Source organism: Bubalus bubalis, chromosome 2, assembly GCF_019923935.1.
Source record: "Bubalus bubalis isolate 160015118507 breed Murrah chromosome 2, NDDB_SH_1, whole genome shotgun sequence".
NCBI classification, from domain to species: domain Eukaryota; kingdom Metazoa; phylum Chordata; class Mammalia; order Artiodactyla; family Bovidae; genus Bubalus; species Bubalus bubalis.
This window is the reverse complement of record NC_059158.1, coordinates 141,524,194-141,545,024: the sequence shown is the minus strand read 5'-3', so window position 1 is coordinate 141,545,024 and position 20,831 is coordinate 141,524,194. Positions and strand designations below refer to the sequence as shown.

The window sequence follows — 20,831 nt, the reverse complement described above, 5'->3', positions numbered from 1 at the left end:
CTGACTTTGAAGAGAGTATCTTTTATAGAGAGTGCTTTCTCTTCCTCATTCATTTCCTGTGAAAATATGGGCTCAGTTGAATTTCTACTTTCAGATCCCCTTTCTAAGAATATTCATGTTCTTAATTCTTTCTCCCTTTTTTTCTAACCCTAACCTTCTTTCATATTTTTTAGCCATTATGATCAGTGGAACAAAATTATTTTCATTCAAATTTGTGCTTTTCAGTCTATAACAATGATATGTCAGTATCCCTCTGGGCCTGAAATACTGTTCAACTCTCTGTCCTTTTATCCCTCTGTCTGTTCATCCATCCACCATCAAACTACTTCAGTTAAGGCATTGGCTTTGAGTGTGAAGTGAGAAAATAAATTTGTTTTTGTAATAAGCTAGATCGACAAAGTTTCTGATTCTTGATACAGAAACCTAAAACCCTAGAAGACAGACTAATGCATGGTTTGGGCTGACACCCACCATACACACTGAGCAGTTCTTGCTTTGTGTTTGATTCTACCTAAAACTGGATCTCATGAATTTGAGGTTTCCCAACTTGTTCTGAGCAAAATGAGTCTATTTTTTGAGTCTTTGGAGATGTCTCCACAATGATAAGATGGATTTGAAAGTGGTCTCTTTTGGTAGCATAATTGCAGTGTCCTGGGAGTAAGAACATATGTCTCCCCTCAATGTCCCAGGGGAAAAAGTGGACAGTTTATAACAGAAACATGAAAAATAGATATTACTTCAAAAATATATGCAGTAAGATCTTTGAATTAAGAAATATGAAGTCATCATTCTATTCTGAATTAGTGAAGATTTATCTTTTTATACATCATTTAGAAAAATAAGTACAAAGAAAAAGGAAGTACTGAGGTAGAATTCTTACTGATGTAGAAACTTTAATTGCAGCATGTCTACCTGGCTGGGCTTCTGCTTGCCTACCTGCCTGTAAGAACTTGCTTACAGGAAACTTGCACAGGTCTGCATTATGCAGTACCCAGATTTCTTCTTTCTGTATCTCCCAGGGACAGAGACTGTTTGCCAACATCTGCTCCTCCATAGAGCTGGGCCTATGGTTTCCCACTGCTCTAAGCTTCCCCAGGCTCCCTTGTTGTTGGACATTGCCTGAGGCTGTTCTGCTAATGCATGCTGAGGGGAAGTGACTTGTATTCCTCCCAGGTCTTCCCCCATGCTCTTTCCCTTCTCTGGCTCACTTGAGTGATGACCCTCTGGGCAATCTTGAAAGCCACATGTTGAAGATGGAGGAACTGCCATCAATCTGGGTGCTCAAATGACCAAATATTCCTTCTGCAGTATTATATGCACACAAAAAAAGAACTTTTGTTGTGTTGGAGTCATTATATTCTGGGTCTATTGGTCACCTCAGTTTAGGTCCAACTAACACACTCTCCGGGCATTTTGGTGATCCCAAGCCTACATTCTGTGACACAGATGACTTCTCTGAAGCCAACCACTGTGCCTGTATCCAGTTACGAAAACCAGAGATGTGGAGAAAGCACCCAGGGAAAGACAGACAGGAGGAAGCACCTGCACGGCTTTGCCATTGATATCTGCTCCGACGGATGCTGCTGTAGCGATTGTATTAGGCACCGTGGCGGTACTTGTTTCACAGATGTGCAAGTGAGACATGGGTATTTTTAATTCACGGCTGGCCACCTATAAGAAAAAGAAATAATTTCAAACCTGGTAAGAACTTCTTTGAAGACTTGAGTCATTCGTTTTCTTAGTTAAAATTTTATTTTTATTACATCCACAATATCCTCTAAAGCCTAAAATAATGCATCTTATAACAATTAAAGCCACTTTTTAGTAAGACCTCATGCTAATTTTTGAAGCGTTTTCTTGGTAATATTCCACAGCAGTTCTTCAATTCAAATTTCGTGTACTTAGGATATTAAGGATTTCCTATTTTCTAAATTTTGCATGTGTAGAGAATAGACCAAATTGAGATTATTCAGATTAACTTGGTGACAGTGGCAGGAAGAGAGATAGAAATTAAATTGATTGATTCAGAGTTTGGTCTTAAGTCTGTTGGTACCAGTATCAGATGAACTTGGAAGGACTGTGAGGGCCTGTCTCACCCTAGTTCCCACCTTCAGTTCAGTGCTTTTAAAAAATATGTATTATTTAGTTGTGGCACATCAGACCTTTGGTTGCAGCATGCAAACTCTTAGTCGCAGCATGTATGGAGTCTTAGCCACTGGACCACCGGGGAAGTGCCCCCAGTTTAGCTTCCTCCTTCTTTTCTTCTGGGGCTCCCCAGGTGGTGCAGGGGTGAAGAATTCATCTGCTAATGTAGGAGATGCAAAAGACTCCTGTTCAATTCTTGGATTGGGAAGATCCTCTGGAGGAGGAAATGGCAACCCACTCCAGTATTCTTGCCTGGGAAATCCCATGGACAGAGGAGCCTGGGGGGCTACAGTCCATGGGGTCACAAAAGAGTCAGACAAGACTGAGCTCATATGTCATGTCACTCTTTTCTTCTATTGGTTTCCACTTGATTATACTCCTCTAGTGTGTGCCGTTCACTTTTCCTTTTCTGTTATTTTCATTCCAGTTTCTCTAGCGGACACATATGGCAATGAAGATGTTTAATCAAGAAGAAATGAGAAAGAAAGAGAGGTAAGGAAGAAAAAAACATTATTTGGGCTGATATTATTTCTTAGTTTTTGCAAAAACGCTTTTTCTAGATGTCTGCAGGTATGAACCTATTCATATTTGCTAATTTTCAAACTAATATTATTCAGTGACTGAATTTTTCCAGAAAGATGCAAAATGAGGAAAAAAAAAGACAATTCGATTAATTCTTGGTGATGAAAATCCAAAATGAATTTATTGGTTCACACACTTGGGAAGGATGGAGGAGTTAGCGTCATGTATATCTGTGTCTAGGGGCTTTGTGGTCTCATTCAGTTCCTCTCACAGTCTTTCACAGTCTTTCTATGATAATGCCCATGTTATTTCCAAGTTTCATCTTTGGCACAGAATTGCCCCTGACAACTCCTGGCCTATAGCACAGTGGCTAAACAACCAAAAGGAAAAATAGTTCCTTTCACCTGGCATCTACACAGCACCCCAGGAAAGGAGGCTGATTAGATTTGCTTGGCCATGTCTTTTTCCCAGACTGATCTCTGCAGCCAGCAGGGTTCAGGAACCATGCCTGGCCAGACCAGGGGCCTGTGTCTATATCTGTGGCAGGTGTTGAGGCAAGGAGGGGGATGAGGTTAAAAGGTACCAGAATTGAGGTGTCCTTCAAAACTACATAGAGTGTGGGAGAGGTATTCCAAAGGAGCTGAGGGACTGAATGTTCAAAAGTTGCAGATGTGCACTATAACAATCTAGTAAATTATACATAAATCCCTATTAGCTCAGCTGGTAAAGCATCCGCCTGCAATGCACAAGACCCTGATTTGATCCCTAGGTTAGAAAGATCCCCTGGAAAAAGGATAGGCTACCAACTCTAGTATTCTTGGGCTTCCCTGGTGACTCAGACAGTAAAGAATCTGCCTGCAATGCAGGACACCTGGGTTCTGAGTTCGATCCTTGAATAGGGAAGATCCTCTGGAGAAGGGAATAGCTACCCACTCCAGTATTCTTGCCTAGAAAATTCCCATGGACAGAGGAGCCTGGCATGCCACAGTCCATGGGATCGTGAAGAGTCTAAGACATGACTGACTGACTTTCAGTTTCACAGTTAAATTTATTCAATTTAAAGGATTATTTTTTCTTTCTTTTGGGGCTATGCCTTCCCACTTTGTATATATGTGTGTGTGTTAAAATATCTTTTAAAAATTATAGGATGATGACAGTTGATGAACTATTTGTCCCTGATGGTCAAAACAATATATTAGTCACCCAACATTATTGTCCAGACTTTAAAAATTATACATACTGGTCTCAAAATAGAAAAGTTGAGAAACCTCCCACTCTGGATAAACCTGCATGTGTACCCACAACAGTGCTCTGTCAATTCAGTTCAGTCACTCAGTCGTGTCTGACTCTTTGCGACCCCATGGACTGCAGCACGCCAGGCCTCCCTGTCCATCACCAACTCCTGGAGCTTGCTCAAACTCATGTCCATCGAGTCGGTGATGCCATCCAACCATCTCATCCTCTGTCGTCCCCTTCTCCTCCTGCCATCAATCTTTCCCAGCATCAGGGTCTTTTCCAAGGAGTCAGTTCTTCACATCAGGTGGCCAAAGTGTTGAGTGCTCTGCAGGCCCACCAATGGTGTTTTCACTAAGAACCACCTCCGTCCATAAACCTTGGCCAAGCTCCAGGAATGTTTGCACATGTGTGGATTTCTACCACCTCTGCCATTCTAGCTGGTATGTAAGAAGTTTTTCAACTTAATAGTCAAGATCTTAGGGTGCACATACAGGGGGTTGTCATTAACTCTAAAATTAGTGCCAAACGTCAGTCATGTCAACAGTGTATAGAGAGATGAATTTTATTTCCCTCACCTGTAGCATTTTGGTGTGAATACCTTGTCCCAGTTCGTTGCCTCCATGTGTGACCAATACAGACCCGTCAGTGTAAATATGAACCAGCGCAGCTGCCTAGAGAAACAACACAGAAGGTACAACTTAGTGCAAGTCAGCGTTTAGGGAGGTTCAGTGTCAGAACTGAGGCGGTGAAACGCCAAGTTCATGGAGTGGCGAGGGTCAGAGAGAGAGCTTTCCTGCTAGGACACTGAAGTGCTAAAGTCGCCCATAAAGAACATTCCTACTGAGCCTGGTTTCAGTGGGAGCCTCTTTGGATACCTTGGGAGTTGTGAGTATTGGTTCCAACTATTTGAAAGCCTCTTCTCCACTTTGATTCTCTGGCTGACCACTCAGCCAGCTTCTGAAACATTGCAGGTTGCACAGGTTACGTGCCAACCTGTGCTCAGCTCGGTGTATAGAGATGAATAAGATGTGGTTCTTCCTCAAGTAGCTCACAGTGTAGTGGGAGGACAGGCTGGAGAGTGAGTCATTGTGAGCAATGTTCTGTGAGATAATGGACATGGCAGAGGGGCCTTGGGAAAAGATCCAGATGCTTCTGTGGAGCCTGGGAACATGCTGTGCTCATACTCAGTCACTCAGTTGTGACCCTATGGACTGTAGCCTGCTGGCTCCTCTGTCCATGGGGTTCTCCAGGCAAGAATACTGGAGTGAGTTGCTATGTCCTCTTCCAGAGCCTCTTCCCCACCCAAGGATCTAACCTGCATCTTCTGTGGCTTCTGCATTGACAGGCAGATTCCTTACCACTAAGCCCGGGAAGGGTGCCCCTAAATGACCACTGAATGGAATCAGAGGGAAGAGGGGTTCACCACTGGGTAAGGTGGGCAAAAGCTCCCCACTGTGTGTCAGGGAAAACTGGCTCCTGACTACAATATGAGGACCTTTGGGATTTGGTCTCTAGAACTTTCCCAGATTCAGCTCTGTCTTTTCCCTCCTTGTTTCCAAGCCTGACAACTGCTCCTTGCCGACCTATGCTCTTGCTGATGTGGTTCTCTCTTCCTGGCCTCTTCCCTGGCCTTCAGACCTCCAGCCTGTTCTGTGAAAATGTCCCTGAACCCTTCTTATTCCCCCTGGGAAGGATCAGTCATCCCTCCTTGGCACTTCCTCTTATGGGGGTGCACTGGGTTGAATAGTGTCCCTGCCTATACCCCAAATTCATGTCCACCTGGAACCTCAGAATGTAACCTTGTTTGGAAACAGAGTCTGTAAAGGTGTAATTAGTCAAGATGAGGTCATACTGGATTAGAAAATGAAAAAAAAAACGTGAAAGTGTTAGTCACTCAGTTGTGTCCAACTCTTTGCAACTCCATGGACTGTAGCCTGCCAGGCCCCTCTGTCCATGGAATTCTCCAGGCAAGAATACTGGAGTGGGTAGCCATTCCCTTCTCCAGGGGATCTTCCCCACCCAGGGATTGAAACTGAGCCTCCCACATTGCAGGCAGATTCTTTACTGTCTGAGCCACTACAGACACCCATTCTGGATGATGGTGGACCCTACATTCATTGAGTAGTGTCCTCATAAGAAGGTCACGTGAAGATGGAGGCAGAGACTGGAGTTCTGCAGCCACAAGCCAAGAAACTCCAGGAACCCCCAGAAGCTGGAGGAGGCAAGAAAGGAGTCTTCCCTGGAGCCTTCAGAAGGCCTTGCTGACACCTGGAGTTTGCAGTTCTAGCCCCTAGAACTGAGAGAACAAACGTGTCATTTTAAGCCACCAAGCTCATGGTGCTTTGTTACAGCAGCCATGGGAAATGAACACTAGCATGACAGGCTCTTCTCTGAGTGTCTCTCAGATGAGGGGGCCCTGGTCTGGCTCATCTCCGAGTGCTGTAGAGAACTCTGAGCAGGTCTGAATCACAGACACTAAATGTGTATTTGTTAACCTGGACGAATGGAAATGTGGCATTTTCCTTTCCAGGAGGAGGAGGAATTGGGACTTTAATCTGTTCATGTCTGGAGATGCCCAGAGGCCCAGGGTGGCTTGGAGCAGCTCCAGAGCATGGAGGCTTGTGGGTGCTAATAATAGTACTTATTCACTGTGGGCCCATTGACTCTGAGGACAGTGCTGCTCATACCTAATTGAGAGAGTGAGTGTTTCAGCTTTGTGAGTCATCAGCTGACCTGGAATAACACACTTCAACTCCCAAGCAGATGATTCTTGGGTGCCTCAATTTAGAACTCTGTGGGGAAGCTGGAGGCCTTTCAAATGGAGACAGTCAGTGCTTGATTGAAAGCTTTTTTTTTTTGTAGCAAGATGAGAAATTTGCTCCCAAGGATGATGGTAGAGAGTAGGATATGGGGGCCATACAAGTGAGAGGAGATGTAGTATAATAAAAAATAAATATGAAGCACAAGGATATATTATACAATATGGGGAATATAGCCAATATTTTATAGTAACTATAAATGGAGTGTAACTTTTCATATTGTGAATCATTATACTGTATACCTGTTAAGTATTGTGCAGCAACTATACTTAAAAAAAAAAAAATAATCCCCCTCTCCCCAAAACTGTAGTCTTTGGCCCTGGTTCTTGGTACAGAACTCTTAAAACCCTTGGAATTTATTGTCTTCTATATGCTCATGGGATGGTTCATGGAGGGAATCTAAATAATTTCAAAATGGGTGCTCATTACTACAAAAATCAACCACACACAGTCAGAGGGTGCCGTCTCTGAGCCTTGTCTCCCAGTCTCCAGGGAGGGGAGAGCAACTGGAGATTGAGTTCAACCACCAATGGTCAATAATGTAATCAACCATACCTATGTAATGAATCCATTACCCTTCCTTGTCAAATGTCAGGGCTCTGGGAGCTTCTGGGTTGGTGAACACATCCACAAGCTGGAGGGGGCACGCCTGGACAAAGAGAGTATGTTCGCTTGGCCCTTCATCTTTGGGGTTTGTGCTAGCTCTGGGTAGTTAGTGCCAGAACTGAATTGCTGGACACCCAGTTGGTATCAGGGAATTGATGGAGAAAAGACAACACTTGGTGTCAGAGAGAAAAACCATACTGGCAGCTATCTAGGATCGTTTATGCTCCATTGATTGATACAGTCCAGACTTGTAGATGTAACAGTTAGCCTCCTCCTGCCTCTTTGGACCTTGTGGGCTCCTGTACCCCTTTTAAAAAGTACAAATTTATTTTTTGGCTGCTGGGCATATGGTATCTTAGTTCCCCCACTGGGGATCAAACCTGGACCCCCTGCATTGGAAGCACAGAGTCTTAACCACCAGATTACAGGAATCACTTAACCACAGGAAGTTCCTACTCTTGTTTCCTATTTGAATAGTGGGGGTTCAGTGGGGCCACTGCCCCATCTCGGCAGTTTTGCTGCTGTGGCTCTCATGCTTGCGGATGCTGTTTTCTGCCATTGAGGTGTTTTTCTACTGCACTGTGTTGAAAGTGCTTGCAGGTGGGGGACTGCTCACTTCTCCCAGGTGCTGGGGGAGGGGCTCAGTGACCCAGGGAAATGTAACGCTTTCCCCATGTCAGAGCCAAGTGTGTCCAACAGGAGGGTTACCACCCACACATACAAGCTTCACCTGATGATAGCTTGTTGCACCAAAGCCGACTGAAAATTTCATGGGAATCACCGCAATGCCTCTTTTCTTCCAGTAATTCTTCTTATTGAACTCTTCCACTTGCTTTCTTCTGTTGTGAAAGGAAGATGTGTCCAGACATTCGTTCCAACATCTTATCAGGCTCTCAGGGTTGAACGCTTGTTTGTAGATGGTTTTATCAACTGTTCGGTACATGTTTTTCTCCCTAATCTGAAGTGAGTGAGAAATGGAATCACTAGTTATAAGACATTGTGAAATAGAGATTTGAAAAGCGTCCCCACTAAAGCATACACTTCAGTGGAGGGGAGAAGACAGGATTTTTGTTTCTTTTTCTTTGATCTCAGTGTTTGTTTTTATAGAAATAATGAAGCATGATTTCTTTTCTTCAAGGCACCATCAGGGTTTCTGCCTCCTTAAAGTGGAGAGTAGAGGTAATGACTGATCTGTGAAGGGCAGTGGGATGAAGGGACTGGAGGAGGAAGAGTATCCTTTTTTTTCCTACATGGTTCAAAGGGTGGAGCTGAGTTAGTAGACAGTATGTTAAAGCAAGGATTTATTGTCATAACGAAGACTTGTTTTGCTAGAGAGGGAGAGCAGTGCACGTACTGACAAATAGCAGATCTTCTCTAAGCCTTCCAATTGCCTTTGGAATGTGTGGTCAAATCTTTAAAAAATGTATTTAAATATGGGTGTGTCATGTCTTGGAAACTTGCAACATCTGACAAAGAAGCAGGGGAGCCCACTGAGATATGCTCAGGGTTTTTCATCATCCCCAATCACTCTAATAATAAAAGAGTTACGATTAATAGCAGTTACACTGGAATACTACTGGTTTATAGAAACAAATTGGAGAAGGCAATGGCACCCCACTCCAGTACTCTTGCCTGGAAAATCCCATGGACAGAGCCCACACTGGTGGGCTGCAGTCCATGGGGTCGCTAGGAGTCGGACACGACTGAGCGACTTCACTTTCACTTTTCCCTTTCATGCATTGGAGAAGGAAATGGCAACCCACTTCAGTGTTCTTGCCTGGAGAATCCCAGGGACGGGGGAGCCTGGTGGGCCGTCATCTCTGGGCACAGAGTTGGACACGACTGAAGCGACTTAGCAGCAGCAGCATAGAAACAAATATTTTCATGAATGCTAACTCAATTAATTCTTGTGGGAGCTCTGTGAGGTCATATTGTCCTCATTTTGTAGATAAAGAAATGGAGCCACAATCACGCTGCCTCTCATTGTTCAAGTGTTCCACTGGCCCAGATGACCTCTCATTCTCTGTGCTATTATTCTTCAAGGCCACCCCAGTGTCATCTTCTCCAGGAAGTTCTGCTCCATACCCCTCCACCAAGCCAGTGTGACGTTTGTCTCCTTTGTATCCACAGATCACTTTATGTGACTTCTCTTGGGATAACCATCATCTCCCTTGTTCAATATTTAGGCATTCCCCTGTGCATAAGAAGTACCCCCAACAATTACAATTCACAGACCTGGTGGTCCTCCCTGTTGAGTTTAAAGACAAAGAGGTTCAAAGCCATGGAGAGCCTTGCTGCAGCAGAGGGTCTCTATTTGGGGGATACAGGGGATAGAAGTGGAAAAAGTAGGCTGGGATTTGCTTGGAATGAGTGAAGAGTTGGAAAAGTATTATCAACAATTATCTCACTTGTCAGTGGCTGCCTCTCTTTGGTCTGGCATATTGTACATATTATGAACACTTTAGGATCTTGTACAAAATAGTATTTTTGGAGGGCATTCTTTTGGCAGTATCTCTCAAAAGTTTTCAAGTGCACCAGCAATTCCACTTCTCTAAGTTTATTGTACAGATATACACAACAAGGCAAAGATATAACCTTGGTACATTTGTACCAGTACCAATTAAATAGCAAAAACTGGTTAACAAACTGAATATGTACCAATAGTGCAGTGTCTAAATAAATTTAGATACAAATTAGTACTATTCAGTCATGAAAAGGAATGAAGTAGTTCATTCTACTAGCATGGGAAGATGGCCAGGCATACTGTCAAGTAGAAAAGGTAGGGGGCAGAATTCTGTGTTTATTATAGTCTCATTTTGAAAATAAGCATATAAGTGCAGCTATCCATCATATGTTAATGTTTATGTATGTAGAAATACAGATGGGTGGGTAAACAGAGAAAGAGCTAGAACAATAAACACAGAACTGTTAACAATGGTCACCCTCAACCAATAGGGATGGGGATAAAAAAGAAGGATGTTTACTTTTCACTTTAATAACTTCAGGATGGTTTGAATTTTAAAAAGAGTAATTCCTTTTGTACAAATTAAAACAAGAAAGGAAGAAAACAAATTGTTGCAAAAAGAGGAAGTCCAATGTGTGGAGGTGAACTCTTTTAGATAGCCCTTAATTTATCTTGAGTTCTGAGCCAGGCCTAATTTGTGTGGCTCTTCCAGGGTATTTCCTTGGGTAGCTGGTTTCCTAACTCATCTGATTCTTCAATAGCCTTGGTTATGACTTCGATTTCTACCTTACCTTTTCTGGTGGAAGGCCACATTTGGCTGCCACAGCTGTGATGCATGATTCTGTTACCAGGGTTCCTTGGGGGAAGCCAAACCCTCGAAAGGCCGTGTTGGATGGTAAATTTGTCAGGCATGCACGGCCCCGGAACCTGAGGTTGCAGATTTTATATGCATTTTCCAGCTTCAGGATAAGAAATTCTGTTACCTAAAGTAAAAGGAGATATTTACATATACCGGACAACATTTTTTCCTTTTCTCTAAAAGTCAGTTACAGTGTTGAACTGCTTGTGGAACGAGGTAAGTATTTGAAGAAACTGCTCCACAAAGACTCATACAGAAATTCTGCATACTGTTCACAAACCAGGACGGTCCTGGTTTCTGATATACGTACCAGCTCTGAGTCATCCAACGTGCACCCTCCGTTAATGAAGCACTCGATGTCTAGAGCTTTGATTCGCCCGTTGTTCATGAATCCCACCTGTCACCAAATGATGGACATTTTACAATATGTTTGGAATTTAATGCTAAGTTTGCTCCTCCATGGGCAGGACTGAAGACAGGCCACTCCCATTTGCTCTGTGGTGGACTACGTCTGGATAGTCTCTCGTTTTTCAGTGCTTGGCAGACAAAAGACCTCCTCTGACCTGAATTTTGCTGAGCCCTTTTCTTTCACTGTGTAATTTTCTGGTTTCACAGTCAGTATGGAATTCTAAAATCCTTGCTTGTCTCCCAGCATTTAATTGCTACCCCCTTCTTCCTTGTTCTTGGAAGATTCTCTTCACTTTTTACTGATTTTCCTTCTAATTTAGTCTTTGGTTTTCCGCCTTGTGGAAAAGTCTCTGGGATTCCAGAGTGTGTCAGAAGGAATAGAAGTGTCTCTTGTTATGAGAAAGCCTTGGAGATTGGGGAATGGACACAGGAGTGACTGCCCTCATCTTACTGAGCTAGTGAAGCAGTTTGTCACTCTGGAAAGATGGCATGAATGTGAGTTGCTGTTACTACCAGGACTCACTGAGTGCACCTCATATTTTTCTGAAGTTGCCACTCCCTTCCTCCCACCTAGACCATTTTGTTTGCACAGCCCAGAATGAAAAGAAAAATTACCACTTCCTAGTGTAGTTCCACCAAGAAAGAATTGGCCGTGGTTTCTTTGCCTTTTTGAAAACAGGGATAAATACATCGATGGAACCATTTACCTATATGGGGCCACTTACATATTCATACTATAAGGGAAATTTTGGATAACAAATCAGAGAAGTTAGGAAATGGAGCAAAATGTACAAGTTCAGAATTTATGGTAATTTTGACAAATGCTAGGCTGAAGTTTTCATGAAGGAAGGCTTGCTAAGCAAAGTAGTACCATAAGTGAGGGAGCAGAGGGATTCTTAAACTGTTCAGTATAAACTTTGCAAGGATTTTGGAAGGGCCTATGCACACATAATCATCTATTATGCTAGTCTATGAATAATTCCAAATAACCAAGCAAAACTTTGAGGATACATACACATACACATTATAATATTGGAAGTAAAATTATATTTAAAAATAAAACTTTTTTCTAAAAAGTCTGTTTTTAAAATTATATTTTATATTACTATAATTACCAAAATATTTATAGTCTAGAACCCTCTTAATAAGTACTAGTACTAAAACAGTCTCATAACTATGGTATAATTGAAGCCTGATTTATAATCCAGCCCAAACCATAGAACTCAACAGCTACCATAACACCAACTCCCACAATCCCAGAGGGTGCCTTCACATTGCTCTTGGGCCTAGAGGATAATAAGACTTGTGAGTATTCATTTATTTTTTATTTGAAGGTGAAAAAAAAGGTTTAATGGCCAACTATGGTGTTTTCCTCTCTAATTATAAAAATTACTAATATCAGTGGAAGAAATAAAATTGTGCCGTGCTATGGAAAGCTGTGGTTTAGTTACAGGGAATAGAATAATTCAGTAATCTAAAGCAACAACAGAATCAGACAGAAAAATCTAGCTATGTGTATGCTGTGTGTGCTAAGTTGCTTCAGTTGTGTCTGACTCTTCGTGAAACTACAGACTATAGCCTATAGCCTGCCAGACTCCTCTGTTCACAGGATTCTCCAGGCAAGAATACTGGAATGGTTTGCCATGCTCGCTTCCAGGGGATCTTCCTGACCCAGGAATTGAACCCATGTCTCCTGTGTCTCCCCTGGAGAAGGCAATGGCAACCCACTCCAGTACTCTTGCCTGGAAAATCCCATGGATGGAGGAGCCTGGTGGGCTGCAGTCCATGGGGTTGCTAAGAGTCAGACACGACCGAACAACTTCACTTTCACTTTTCACTTTCATGCATCGGAGGAGGAAATGGCAACCCACTCCAGTGTTCTTGCCTGGAGAATCCCAGGGACGGCAGGGCCTGGTGGGCTGCCGTCTATGGGGTCGCACAGAGTTGGACACGAGTGAAGCGACTTTGCAGCAGCAGCTCCTGTGTCTCCTGCAATGGCAGGTGGGTTCTTTACCACTAGCACCATCTGGGAAGCCCATGTGTATGCCATAAGCAATTCCCAAATAAAGCATGTTTGATATGGGAACAATTACATTAGACCTGTCGTAACAACTCAGCCACAAATTTGAAGTATTGTTGTCAACAAAAACCCAGCAATTATTTATCATAGTGTTTGTGCTATAGTTGCACAAAAATACAAAGGATGTAATTTGAGACAATTTTAAATTATTTCACTAGTTAGTGGATTCTTTTCCTATTTGAAAAGAGCTTTTTGTGACACTCATAACCATTTTTGGTGGGAACACTTGTAAAAAATGATTTTGCAGTTAAATTGGTCAAATCATTTCCAAACATCTGCATTGTGAAATAGTATTTTTATCATCAAGAAGCTTTGGTATAACAAATGTCTGAAGTTTTATTTATTTATTTATTTTTTGTCTTTGAGGAATCACTAACATAAATCCTGTTCCTTAAATAGTGTTTTTATCATTATTGGAAACTGTATTTTTTATCATTTAGCTTCTTCATAATTTTATAATAGATTTACTAAAAGCTCCTCACAAAATGTTATGAGTATTCAAATACACATTTTAATATTGTAGATGTTAAGATGATTGTTTTTAGAATTTGGCAAAATAAAAATAATAGGAAAGGGTAAAACCATTCAAATAAAATGAGGTACTTTAGTATTTTCCTCTTTAATACTTACTTTATATTTTCCAAATAATGGGTATCTTCCCCCAGTTATTAACATATCATCTTCACGATCAAGAACAAGACGGATGGGGTGACCAGTTCTAAAGAAAACAAATTTTAGATTCGTCTTCCATCCCACCCATCCATTCATCCATCTACTCATCTACCATCCACCTACATATTTATCCATTCTCTCATTTACCTATATACCCTCCCATCTATCCACCCTCCCACTCATATGTACAAGCATTCATTTAACCATCCACCCATCACTTATATATTCACTGAGTGCATACGGTGTGCTAGGCACTGATATGAATTGATGTATGACCAAATCACTATTACCTCTATGTTCTAGAACTCAGTGTTTGGAGATCTAGCCAAAAAAGATTAATGTCACATGTCAGTTAACTTGTGTTCTTATGCTTCCAATGTGACGCTCACCCAGATCCATTCTTTTTGCATATCCCTGCCACTAGTTACAAAGGAGAAAGAGTGTGAACAGGTAGATCAAACTTAACAACACAACTGGAAAAACAAGAAGCACACAGCCTAGGAAGTCTGGGTTAGAATCTTCATTTTCAGTCATAAATCCTACTGTGTTGGCTAATTTGGGCTCTTGGGTAGCTAGGAGGTTCAGGCTTTCTGTTTACCTTGGCAGAGGTTCCCAGATTTTGAAGTGCAGAAGAATCATCTGGAGTGCTGGTGGATTCTGCAGCATCTGGGCCTAAGTGCAGATTCCTGGGCCTTACCACTAGGATTCAGGTGGGAGTGGCTCTAGACTCTACATCTTTCTCAGTGATTCTGATGCAGGGGTCTTCAGGTACATGTTGAAAACCCACGATTCTACCAGAATTTCCTTTTTTCTTTAATGGTGAGGACCACCTGGAGCATCAGTGAAATGTAGTTTCCAGTCCATCCCCCGGTCATCCTGATTCACTGGGTCTGGGGTGGGGAGGCAGGACTTTCTATGAACTTGGGAGACTCTTATTATCAATAGGTTGGGAACACTGCTCTGGGAAGTACTTAATGCACAGCAGGTATTGTAACTTAAAGCACTGGTTCTCGTACTTGGATGCACAGTGGAATTACTGGGGAATTTTTAAAATAGACTGATGCCAGGGTCAATGAGGGGCAGCCTAGGTATTGGGATTTAAATGCTCCCTAGATGATTCTAACATACAGTCATGTTTGAGAAGCCTTAAATGCACAAAGCCTGGTGGGAATACAATGAATTAATTATTCCTTGCTGAGTCCTTGGTGGGTGTGAATAGAGTTTCATTATGAAAAAACTGGGGATGCGATTCAGATTCTGCCTTCTCCCCACCTGTCATTGCAAAATGAGGCACATGTCTGAGTGCTTTGGGACCTCTGAATTACATGGAAACTGTCAAGGGAAGCAGGACCTTTGAAATTTGCAGGACAGTTGGGGCTTTGACATAGTAACAAAACAAGACAAGACAGCCATAAAAATGAACAAGGAATAGAAAAGTCAGCACGTGAACAGCATGAACAGTGCAGGAGCAAGACTTCTGGCTGGGGTTAGACCAGGAGCTCTGTTTGAGGATGTCTTGTGTCCACTGAACATCCATTGAATGAGCATCCTCCCAGGAGCAGGGAGACTTTTCTTTCTCACCCTGCTTTGTCTTCAGCTGGTGGTAGAAAGGAAAAGTGGGGGAGCAGCCTCTCCCTTGGCACTCCACTTGGGCAGGTGACTTGCCCCACCCCTAAATGGGTCATCTTCCATGAAGCTCAAGGATGGGGCAGTGTCAGCTCTGGAGGTGTTCAACTAATAGTACCACTTTTCCTTTATAGAGCAAATTAGCCTATTCAAACTTCTAAGTGCATTTGACTTTTCCAGTAACTTTAGGAGGGTGGATAAAAGAGACAAGAGGCTGAGGTGCCCAGGGATACTCAGCTGGTGATGACAGCAGCCCAGGTGACCCACAGGCTGCCGATGCCCTCGGCTCTGTGCATTTCACGCCCTCCCGTGTCCCTAGGTGCACTTACTTGAGAGCGCCCACAGCTGCAATAGCCCCGAAGACAGCCGGTCTTCCTATCTTCCCGCCAAAACCTCCACCCACGCGCTTTACGTGACAGGTGATCCTGTTGATGGGGATGTTTAAAGTAGAGGACACTGTTTTCTGTAAAAGGTAGGTAATGGGAAAGTTTTACAAGGGTGAAGTGGTAAAGAAGGTTTTTGCTTCCTAAAACACAACAGCAAAATTCATCCACCCCTACTGTAAGTAAAAACAAAGAAAGAAACAGCTGAGACAGTCTGAATCTTTCAGAGTTCTACTGAGTTCATTAATGTTGCTAATCTCCATAAAACAAACTTTCCAGCAGAAAAGTGGTCTTTTCCAAAAGGGAAACTGTCAGAGTCTTGGATTCCTGTCAAAACCTGGATCCTAGCCAAATGCTTACACCTAAAGTCCCAGTAAGGTGAAAACCTGCAAACTCCTGACCATTTATTAAACAGGAAGAAATGTTTGCAACTAAAACCCGGAGCACTTTATGACTGGGGAAATGATACAGTGTTATAAAGTGCTGTGTTTACTCCAAAGGTTGCCTGTAGTGATTATTTTAGGGAAAAATCAAGTACAGAAATAATTGTGTCATCCAATCATTGTCACATTTAAGCATGAAGCCAATGAATGTTCACTTTAAATTGAAAATGGTTGTGGCTGTTCTTTCATCTACTTGACAAAACCAGAAAACATAAAAAATGGTTCCAGGGTCTTAATTGCTCTGCTGATGTGTAATACTTAGGTTCTAAGATTCTGCAGGTAAAATGGCAGCCGTTGTGAGGCTGTGGAGGCTGAAGGCCATGAGGGAATTGGGAAGTTGGGGAGGAGGTGGGAGAGATCCTGGACCTCACCTGCACGTGGGCTGGATCCTGTGTTGACACATAAATGTCCAGTTCTTTGTCCTCTGTCTTTGGAATAACAAGCACTCTCTGTGTTTCCATGTAAAAATGCTCCTGTCCTCCGACATGGACCTCTCCTGTTAAGGGCAAGTACAGGAAAGTGCCTGAAGGTGTGTGCTGGTTGGGGAATTCAAAAGCAAGTGAGACATGGACTGGCTGGCTGGATTTGTCCTGATTGAGAAACTGATGGATCAGGTGTTTTGTCCTGTGACAACTGAGGTCATCTGTTTCAGAGACTGCGGTTCTGGATAAGAAGTTGAAAATCTCTGCTTTTGTTCTTCATTCTGTCCTTGACTAATCAAAGTCTTAGGAATTTTCTATTTATTCTATTGCTCCCTACCTGCCCCCCTCCGCAACCCCAAGCAACACATGCACAATTTGAAAGGAAACGAGAGAGGAGAACTTTGGTAAAATGCCACGACTTTAGGGGGTGGTCTTTCTGAAAGGAAATCACATGCTCTCCCATCTGTTTCAGAAGAGAATTGCACAAATATTCTAGAAAACAATCCTGAGTCACTCACCTTCAACAATTTGATCAACTTTTTCAAATGCCTCCTCGATGTTTCCTTGTTCAAGTTTTTTTTCAGGGCACAGGAATGAGTTGTGTTTTATGGCATCCTGAGTGACAGGAAGAAAAAAAAGCTAATTCTTTTTGTCATTTTCTTCAACTCCGACAATCGCCATCTGCTAGGACACGTGAAAGGAGTCAGGCCAGCAAGGGAGTGTGTCCTGGAGTAGCAGACTCCCCGCAGAGCCGAGATGCCATAGGAAATGCTTCTCAGTTGCAGAGAAAACCAGCAAGGGTTAGAGAGACATTACGATTTGAGATCTGGGGATACTATGATGGCCCAGGATGATAACTACTCATTTCTCCATTTCAATGTGGATCTCCAGGGCACAGGTGATAGATCCAAATGCAGTAAGAGTGAGGCTCAGGGCCCTCTCCTTTTCCCAGCTTCATGAATAAAAATACTTGTGTCAGACTTCATGTTGAAGGGGAGGACTCAAGTCCTAATGCACCTCTGGGGCAAGAAAACCCAACAGAGATATGGTAGGCAGTTTGTTAATTTCTTTGTGTATTTGGCATATCTCATAAGGGCTTCCTAGCCCTTTATGCTAGGTTTTTTTTTTGGCAACAATATTATGAACTGACTGACACATGAATACTGGAAGTCATCCTGTCCTGCTGTTCTGTGGGTTGATCTATAGCAGTTGATTCTTGCTTAACCTTTATTTCCTTTTTTAAAAAAATTTAATTTACATTATTCAACGTAAGCACAAATATGTCTATTTGTCAAGAGTATAGTGTTGAAGATCAACCCCCAACTAAAGAAACAAAATGCAAAGCAACTTCTCCCCCCTCCAGAAAACAGTTTTCCTCAAATTACTAACTTAATAACAGAATTTTCCAAATGTTAAGAAATCTAGGATTATTACCCTGTAATGATAACACCTAATAACCTTTAGATACAGGTGTTTTCCATATTTCACAAGGACACCTGACTTTTTTGTTCTTACTCCCTAACGGTCTCAAGTCCGTGGCCTTTTTTGTTAATGCAAATAGTGAAAGCAGCTAGTATTTATTGAGTGCATGCTTTGTGTCAAACACTGTACAATAGACAGTGTATTTACATGTATTCTCACATGAATTCTATTATTCTCTCCACTTTCCAGATGAAGAAGCTGGGCTTAAGGAGGTTAAAATAACTTTCCCAAAGTCATGCTTCAAATAAGTGATGAAGGCAGTTTTCAAGCCTGGCTCAGTTTTCAGAAACATCTTGCCTAATAATAAATGCTTGATTTCTCAAAGCAGTAGAAAATGAAAAATATAGCTGAAGTTTTCATTTTTTTGCCATACCAAGGTCTCAGTATGTCAATCTAGTATGTGTGGAAGTATGTTTATTGTCATCTGTAAATGTGTCCTAAGTTAGTATAATCTTATTATAATATATGCTATGTTTATATATATATAACTAGGTGCTAGCCACTGTTCTACGTGCTTTCTGCATACTAACTCATTTAGTCTTACAACCTGATGAGGCAGGTTTTATTACTGTTCTCTTCATTTTACAAAGGAGGAAACTATGGCACAGATGTGTTAAGAAACTTGTCCAAGGTCACATAGCTAAGAAGTGGTGCAGCCAAGATTCAAGCCTGGCAGTTTGAATCACAGTTCTAGAACCAGTGCTTTTAGACAGAACTCTATATTGCTTCTTATATATATAGTCATGTGAATGAATGAATGGATGAATGAGCATTGGTATATATGACTGTTCTTTTACCTACTTTTCTTCACAGAAGAACTCTTTTTACTGATGGTGGAGAGTCCTATTCTGAGGGAACCCTAAATCTCTAAGCGTTCTGAGCTCCAGGATATTTCATGAGGATATCCTTTGGGTGCCATTTCCCACCTTGAGGAAATGGGATTGGAACTGATATTTCAAAAAACCTTTGTTAGCATCCTAGTACAACTCTAGAAAGGGGTGTGACCCAAGAACAATGGCCTGAACTTCTTGCAAACTTGACAAAATGGGAATTTGGAATAGAGTTGATTTAATTTAGAAAGAACTAGAAACATGACCTTTTTAACACTCTGAATATTGAGCAAGTTGTACCTTTTAGGGACATTTTTAAAATGTTCAAATGGTTCACTAGGGCCTTTGAAAAAATTTTATTTCTTTCACAAGCAAAAATTAAGTACTCTTTTTTTTTCTATTTAATTGATATGAACTTATCTTTCATTGAATTAGAGCACATAAACACCATAAATCTACATCTGATTTTTCTAATCTAAATTCATTATTTTTTGCTGGAAGTTGCATTTGTTTTCCACCATCTAGACCCAGAAGCGAGAATGGAAATTTCTATGGAATTCTATCATGAAAGTCCCACTGCTTTTGGGCTCCATTTTGAAAAGATTATTGCTCCCAATATCCACTCCCATCACTTTCCTCAAGTAATAGAACCCCCAGTTTCTAGTGAATACCTGGCCACCTAGAATAAAATGTATGTTTCCCAGACCCCCTTTCTAGGAGTGTTGGTGTGGTACATGACTAGGTTCTAACCAAGGAGATGTAGAAAGATTATGTGCAGCTTCTGGAAAGTGTCTTTAAGGGGAGGGGATATTCTCTTCATCATTGCCTCATTCTCTCTGCTGACTGAAGTGTAGACTCAAAGGTCAGTGTTCAGTAACTGTTGTGGACCAAAGTGTGATCTAGAGAATGGAAATGGCACAGGACAGAGCGACTATTAATAGATATAAGGAGCCCAGACCCTGACACTTAGAGTCACATATAAGTTTGAAACTGACCATTTCTAGACTTTTTTGAATGTGCAGGACAAAGAAACTTCTATTTTTTTCCTGTTTCTTGGAACCAAAGCTAATTTTAATTCATGCAAGTAATGCCTTCCAGAAAAAGTTAATTTTTCCAGAGTAAACCAGTGATGAAAAAGTAGTAGAGCCCTGAATAAGTCTCACATTAAGAAGTTTACAAGGGACTTTTGATTCTACAACCTTATAGAGAGCCCAGGCACTCTGCTTACCTCAATGGTGAAGATTATGGGCTCCAGCTCTTCATAAGTTATCTTTATCTTTTCAGTAGCACGTTTTGCCTGTACATCTGTTTCTGCAACCACAGCACAGATGATCTGGCCCACGCAGAGTACCTGCAAAAAGTATAGGCATGAAGCAGGGGGAAAATTCTGGGTAAAAGTACTATCAGTCCAAACTTACCCGTGGCTGGTGCCTTAGTTACCATTATTGACCAATAATAGCCAGACTGGAGTCACATCATGTGCTTGGCTAAAAAAAAAATTCTTTAAACTTTTAATTTAAAAGTTAATTTAAATCATACATATGGTTACATTAACCATTTCACTCAATTGAATGTAAGCCCCAGAGTGGATATGCATTTGTCTGGGACCGGAATTTGCTATGTCCTCTGTTGAGGGTGATTCATTCATGTGTGATGCCTTCATGGAGTCATTTTAAAGATAAGGGGAGTATATTTTGTACACTTTGATTCCTGTGCCTCCCTCCACAGCCCCCAAACTGAAGCACTGACCCCCAATGGGACTGTATTTGTAGATAAGGCCTTCAAAGAGGTAATGAAGGTGAAATGAGGTCCTAAGGTTGGAGGTCTAATTCAG

General features: G+C 41.9%; 1 protein-coding gene across 2 annotated transcripts in view; it reads right to left on the bottom strand.

The window, feature by feature from the left end:
• The window catches only part of LOC102391488 (aldehyde oxidase 2), a 76,834-nt gene that overhangs the window by 19,391 nt on the left and 36,612 nt on the right, over positions 1 to 20,831 (bottom strand). The window contains exons 19-28 of one of the 2 annotated variants that reach the window (XM_025277963.3): positions 20,226 to 20,348; positions 17,204 to 17,300; positions 16,635 to 16,759; positions 15,767 to 15,900; positions 13,770 to 13,857; positions 10,962 to 11,048; positions 10,584 to 10,775; positions 8,059 to 8,286; positions 4,479 to 4,574; positions 1,543 to 1,671 (exon numbers count right to left, since the gene is read on the bottom strand). In XM_025277963.3, the coding sequence (XP_025133748.3) occupies positions 1,543 to 1,671; positions 4,479 to 4,574; positions 8,059 to 8,286; positions 10,584 to 10,775; positions 10,962 to 11,048; positions 13,770 to 13,857; positions 15,767 to 15,900; positions 16,635 to 16,759; positions 17,204 to 17,300; positions 20,226 to 20,348 (1,299 nt within the window). The remainder of the gene's footprint in view (positions 1 to 1,542; positions 1,672 to 4,478; positions 4,575 to 8,058; positions 8,287 to 10,583; positions 10,776 to 10,961; positions 11,049 to 13,769; positions 13,858 to 15,766; positions 15,901 to 16,634; positions 16,760 to 17,203; positions 17,301 to 20,225; positions 20,349 to 20,831) is intronic. The other variant, XM_044937067.2, reaches the window with a different exon arrangement.